This window comes from Quercus lobata, chromosome 6 (assembly GCF_001633185.2).
Source record: "Quercus lobata isolate SW786 chromosome 6, ValleyOak3.0 Primary Assembly, whole genome shotgun sequence".
Taxonomy (NCBI): Eukaryota; Viridiplantae; Streptophyta; class Magnoliopsida; order Fagales; family Fagaceae; genus Quercus; species Quercus lobata.
In genome coordinates, this window is record NC_044909.1 from 36,050,529 (window position 1) to 36,057,505 (window position 6,977).

At 37.7% G+C, this 6,977-nt stretch overlaps 1 protein-coding gene across 1 annotated transcript; it reads right to left on the reverse strand.

Moving 5' to 3' along the window:
• Positions 1-4,859: 4,859 nt before the first annotated feature.
• LOC115995179 (UDP-glycosyltransferase 91A1-like) lies at positions 4,860-6,591 on the reverse strand. The gene has a single exon (XM_031119638.1). The coding sequence runs from the start codon at positions 6,486-6,488 to the stop codon at positions 5,070-5,072; it is 1,419 nt and encodes a 472-aa protein (XP_030975498.1). The 5' UTR covers positions 6,489-6,591; the 3' UTR covers positions 4,860-5,069.
• Between the last annotated feature and the right edge of the window lie 386 nt (positions 6,592-6,977).

Genomic DNA, 6,977 nt, shown 5'->3' on the forward strand with positions numbered 1-6,977 from the left:
TTAATTCAATTATAGTTGAAGTTCTACAAAATTTCAAGAAGTTTAAATTATCTTGGGGGTCTGTTTGGAATGAAGGGAGATTAGAGTAGAGTTAGTTGAAAATAAGCTAATTTTGGGCTAATTCTATTCTACTCTTCTCTACTCTCCCTTCCTTCCCCTCAATCCAAACTAATCATAAAATTTAAGTATAGAAGTTTGAAAATTATTAAAACACACAAGCAGTCGACCAGTTTTCATATAAAATAAAACATGAGGTTAATTCTCGTTAAAAAAAAAAAATTCAAATGAGAAAATTTTGTTTTAATTAGTTGCTATTCCTTCTTCTAAAGAGACAAACAACACATAAATGATTAAACTAACCACAAAGCCCAAGACGGGTACTGTTTGTTAGAACTGTATCATAATTTTACATTTTTTACTACGAAAATCAAATTACATGTTAGAAGTTTTGGAGTTATTTTCAATTTCTTGATTTCTTTTCCAACATTTTCCTCTATTGCTCAGATTTTTCCCCAAGGAAGGAAGGATAAAATTTTTGTTCAAAATCTTCAGCTCATCCTGAAGTGGTATTGCTCCATCTCGTGTCAATCTATCAATCTAGCTAAATCTAATGTGTTTTGTTCACCAAACATGCCTATGAAGGAACAAGCAAGCCTTGCCAGGACTCTTCAGGTCAATCTGGTCCAACAACCCAACAAGTATCTTGGTGTCCAATTCAAGTTGAGAGGTAGCAGGGTTGCTGACTTCCAATTTCTTATTGATAAACAAAAAGCAAAACTTCAAGGTTGGAAAATGAAACTTTTATCCCAAACAGGTAGAACAACTTTAATAGCTACTGTTCTTCAATCCCTACCATTATATTCCTTTTCATGTTCTAAAGTTCCAAAACATGTTTGCAGTAAAATGGACTCAATTATCCGTGCCTTCTGGTGAGGTCATGATCATGGTAAGAACAAGCTTCATCTAATTAACTGGGATAAGATTAGCAAACCTAAGAAACTTGGTGGGTTGGGAATTAAGAAGTTTAAATACATGAATCAGGCAATGCTTAACAAACAATGTTGGGGAATTTGTTAGAATCCCCAATCCCTCTTAGCTAAAACCTTTAAGTCTAGGTACTTTCCTGCTTGTTTATACAGGATTTTAGGTCAAAACCCCATCACTCATGGGTTTGGAGAAATATCTGTAAACACAAAATTTCCCAATTGCAGAAAGTCAAACAATTGAAAAGAAATATGGTTTGCAAATATAAATTTGTATTGATGTATAATGAGTACAATTTCTATTTCGATTCTTTTACAAAAGAAAATCCTCTGATTCTATCTTCATTGAATTTGACTCGAACAAGAATCTTCTTGACTTTAATTGGTAGATGGATTGATCAGTCTTCACAGTAAATCTCTAGCTTCAAGCTTATTAGAGATTTATTGTCCTTCAAGTTCTTCAAGTTCTTCAAGCCCTTCGAATGTTCTTCAAGTTCTTCGAATGTTCTTCAAGTTCTTCGAATGTTCTTCAAGTTCTTCAAAGTTTCTTGAGATGGAATTTCTCCAGAGCTTGGGTCTCTTGAAAACTTTGTGGTCAAAATGAAAGGGGATGTCCTCTATTTATAGTGATTTCAGAGGATAAGCTCCACTTTGAATTGATATGCTTGAAAGTATGTAGTAGACTTTTGATTAGTCCAAATTCTTCTTAGAGATAATTATCTCTATTTATTTATTTTGATAAAGATCACATTTTGATAAAGATAATAATCAACCAAGATAAATAATTATCTCTATTTAATTTATTTATTTTAATAAAGATAATTATCTATCAAATTTTGAACAAAAAAATTTATCTTTATCTTATTTATTTATTTAGTTTAATAAAGTTAATTATCCATAAATTTTAAATATGAAATTTATCTTTATTTTGTGGGCCAAATTACACGTGGCAAATTTTGATGTGCCAATGTGATGCCAAGTTGGATGACACATGTCATCATCTAATTTGATTAATTTAGTGACATTAATTTAGAATTTGCCACTAAATTTTGATGTGGCATTTTATGATTGGCTTAAAATTTTGCCTCCTACAATATCATCAAACAAGAAAATCAATTTTTGAGGGAAGGAAAGTGGAGAGTTGGGAATGGATATAACATCCTTCTAAACCATAGGAACTGGACCTTACACCCAAATATGAACTTATCCCAACCTCATCTCCCCACAGGTACTGTGGGGGATTTAATTGATCACGATACTAGGAATTGGAAGGTAGATTTTGTTAGAAGTTTGTACCCGTTTCCTAAGGCCTTTGTAATTCTTCAAATTCCTATCTGTTGGGAAATTTAGACCCCGATTGATAGAATTAACAAGTTTTAAATCCAAGTTTGTTAATTAGATTTATTATGAATAAAACTTGTTAAAACAAACAAACATCAATATCATGCAGCGGAAAAATAAATAAGACAAGATATGATGACCCAGGAAAATCAAGGAAACAAACTAGTTTCACAGTAAAAAAACCTAGGGGGAAACCTTCCCAAAAAGTAATTCACTATAGTAAAGAGAAATTTCAGATCTAGTACAAAACCTTTGTCCCTAAACTCTACAATCCCCGTAGATGAACTCACAGCAGAAACCTTCTACTGCTCCAGAACCTTTGTACTCTTCAATATATGAACGCCACCCTTTTTGTTGCACGGATATCAGTACGTGACTAACTCCTTTGCACGAATCCCAGTATGTGACTCACTCACCAACTTGAGGAAGAAGAATGTTGGCTGCAAAGTTCTTCACTTCATCAACAATGAAGATCAAGAAGCACTTAGTTATAAAATTCTAAGGCGCAAAGACGTAGTAGCTTCTTTTAGAGAGAATAAGGCATCGGTCACCTTTAGCATATGTTCTCCTTGTATTCTCTTATGTGACGGCTTCTAAAATAAGTCTTATATAGGTCTAGGGTTGTGAGAAAAAAAACCCTACACATACATGTCATCATAGGCTGAAAATCAGATATGAAAATCTGAATTCCCATAACCTCAATCGATCGGGAGGTGTCGAGTTTTAAACTTCGATAGATACAGCTATCGAGGAGCTGTCGAGGAGACAGGAGCTTCCTCGATCAATCCACCTAGCTATCGAGAGGTGTCGAGATTGCGATATCTCTCAACTAAAGAGCTCAATAGATAACATAGCTGTCGAGAGGTGTCGAGCTATCTGTCCGCAGGTGTCGAGCTATCTATCCAGCTTTAGTGAACATCTTTTCTTTACTTGTTTCTTGGTCCAATCTTCATGGCTTTAATACTAGACTTGAATAACATGTTTCTTGAAGTATTAAACATATCCTAAATCTACCCAAATACAAGTAAAGTGCGTTTTGTCAAAGGATTAGCCAATTACATAAAAGAATGACATATGGTCTTAACAAGTGAAACACATATGTCCTAACAATATCTCCAAGACAAATTCTATGCAGGATAAACTCCATTGGAAGTTCTCAAAAAATGGGGATTAGCAAGTGAAAAAAGCTTATGAACTTTTAACTAGGGATGCATTAAGTCAATCTAGGCACTTTTAAGCACATATGGGTTGGTGGAGGTCCTTTTCAAAAGTAAAGGTACTTTAAAGCATCTTTATTTGGAAACTTCTGCATAATTGTCTTCCTACCCTCCTCAATCTACATGCCAGGGGCATCTCAACAACAAGGTTGTGCCCAATGTGTAATGAGGAGGAAGAAAGCCATACTCACCTTTTCCTTCACTGCCCCTTTGCAAGAGCTTGCTGGCATGGTTCTACCCTAGCCGTTCACACATCAAATTACACCAGTAACTCTGTTCAACATTGGTTAAAACAACTCCTCTCAAGACATAATCTGAGTGATTCAGATTCTATGTGTTATTTGCAGGATATTTTTATCACTCTCTAGACTATCTGGACTTATAGGAACAGAGTGGTTCATCAAGGAATTACCCCAAATCCAGTGGAAGTGATTCTAATTGCTTAAAACTTATCTTGCAGGTACAAGGACACCCTCTCAAATTATAGCACTCCAGGGGCAGAGATGACAGATGCACCAAACTAGAGAATCAGTCCGCAGCAGGGGACTGGCAACTAAGCGTCAAGCTTGCAAGAGCTAGGAGCAGGAGACCATATAGAAATGACACTGCTTATGAAGCATTAACGGTTCAGGGGGGTAAGGTGTTTTTCGGAGCAATTAGTAGCAATGCTAGAACATCAATTGGGGCATTGCTGGAGGTAGTTATTGAAGCTGGACTAGTAGCAAAAGATCACGATTTTCAGCATGTTTTGTTTCTAAGTGATAGCAAGAGTCTTCTGCAAACATTCAAGATGAAAAGAGCCTCTGATTGGCTAGATAGTACTAGATTAGCCGATCTTTGTTTTTTGACTCAAAGTGGCTTTCACTGTGATGTGTTCTGGGTACTCCATGTGGTTGTAAAAGAACTGTGATCTATAGCTAAAGTGGCAACTCGTGGGCCAATGCCCCATTGCTGTTTTTCTCCAGTTGTTTATGCACTTTTGTAATATGCCTTCTCCCTTGAAATGGTACGAAAAAAATGTATGATCGGTTGAAGTGGAAAAATATGTTATGAATTGGTTTCATTTTTTTGAACAATGATCCAAAACTAACATGCATAATTATTAGAACACGCAAGGTGTGCTTGGTATACCAACTCAAACACACATTTTTAATTTTTAATTTTTAAACAACATTACATATATTTTCATACACTTTTTCACCCACACATATTTTCAAACAACAAAAATACATATTTTCAAACACATATATCAAACCACCCCCCCCCACCCCCAAAATGCCTGGATTTCTTATATTTTTCAAAGTAATTTTTGAAACCAAACACAAAATTTTCAAATGATCCACAAATTTTTTTTTTTATTTAGACAGAAAAGCAAAAAGCTGACAATCGAGAAAAGCAATAAGCTACAAGAAAGCTTAACCATAATCCCTGGAAGCTGATACCTTAACAAACCCACCATTAATGAAGCAAAGAGAAGAAATAACGATTTCCAAATGTTGTTGGCTACTGGTATATAGCTAGGATTTATTCAACTGCAAATGTTTTCAGATGGCAATTTGGAGAGACGTTGATGGGTTTTCAGGTAATCAAGGAAACTTTCCAAGTATAGATCCTGACTCTGCCTGTCTCCAAACAGACCCTTCATCTCCTTAGCCTTGTCCCTGTACAGCTTGCCTTCTTCCTCTACCATCACCAGCCTTAGTGACTTAGCTACCGAGTCCCTTGTAAACGAACCATCCTGCTCGTTCCTTGGTATCAAATACCCAATTTGTTTCTCTTCCAGAACCTTAGCATTAATCCCTTGGTCTGAATAGAAAGTCAACAATATGAGAGCTCTCCCAAACTGAAGTGCTTCCACCACTGAGGTCCACCCAGAGTGAGTGAAAAATCCACCAACGGAGTCATGAGCTAAAATCTTGAGCTGAGGTACCCAATTCGTACAAACCACCCCTTGTCCTTTGGTTCGCTCCTCGAACCCCTCTGGTAACTCGATCAACCCAGTATCAGCTGTCCCACGTCGAGTTCTTAGTACAAAGAAGAAGGGTAACTTGGACTGTTCCAAACCAAGAGCTATCTCAGTGAGTTCCTCTTGACTAGGCTTTGCCTCGCTCCCAAATGCTACGTACACTACTGAACCTTTGGCTTGCTTGTCCAGCCACTCTTTCATCCACAACCATGTGTCGGTTTCATCCTCGCTGTTGAGCACTATAGTGGGAAGTTGACCAATTGGGAGAATCGGTTTCCTGTGAAGATCCTCAAGAAGACATAGCCACTCTGGCTCGAGCTCCATGCAGCTTCTCACAACCACTATGTCGCAACCATCAAGTACTTCCACGAAACGGGAAAAAACAGACACGTTTGACACGTCGGCCTCTGTGCACTCGAAGATTTTCATACTCTCGAAGAACCGATACGCCACCGTGGTTGGGAATGGGACCCACTTGGGCGGCACTGTAAAATCCTCTGGGTTCTTGCGGCCGCCGAAAAGGGCTTTCGACCCCATGAAGCTCAGTAAGGCAGCGATGAATATACTGAAGAAAGCGTTTGGGATGCCTAGTTCCCGAGCTATTCTTGGTAACCAATAAGGAGCAAAGTCGTAAAGAAGCCAATCTGGCTGTGAGTCTTTTAGGAACAGAGCCACAGAGTCTTGGAGAGCATCGTATGCCTTTGAGAGGTACGGGACCTTGTTTGAAGGGACATCAATGGTGGCCTCGGCATCTTCTGGGAGGTTGTCCACGTGGGGTAATGGAAGCTTCACCAAATCTATGAGGGAAGCCAAATTGGGCGGGAGTTTGGGGAGGCGATCAATGTTTCGAGGAGTGGATATGAAGGAGATGCGGTGACCCTTTTGAGCTATGAGCTTGGCGAGCTCTAGGTAGGGGATCATATGCCCAAAGGCTAGCCATGGGAACATGGCTATGTGAAGCTTCTTCTCGTTGCTGGTCATGGAAGCGCAAGGCAATGGAATCCAAGGTTCGTTGGATAGCTGAATGAAGAAGAAGAACGTGATTGATTAATAATAGCTTATTTTAACGTTGATTGCACGTGATGTCAGGAGTAATATGTATTTGATATATGTGTTTAATTAAAAAAAAAAAAGAAAAAAAAAGCTGACATCCTACACAAAATAAAATTTTTTATTTGACGAGTGCAGAGAGTCTGTCGAGAGAAAGAGAACTGAACACAGATATGTCACATCAGTTGGGTGGTTCCTACTGTGTTTGAAGGTATTTACGGTATTGTCACTTCCAATGTTGTTTGCTGTTTACAAAGAGGCCACGGACCCACGGGTGATTTCAAAAAAGCATCATTTAATAACCATATTTTCAACCACAATTTTCAAGTAACACTAAACACAGATATGATGTTGCCAAACGCGTGTTTTTGTTTTTGAACAAGTTATAGTTTTCAAAAATTATTGTTTAAAAAGATGTGA

What these genes read in the sequence shown, in the direction of transcription:
- LOC115995179 (XM_031119638.1), bottom strand. Translation starts at nt 6,488, where the DNA reads ATGACCAGCAACGAGAAGAAGCTTCACATAGCCATGTTCCCATGGCTA.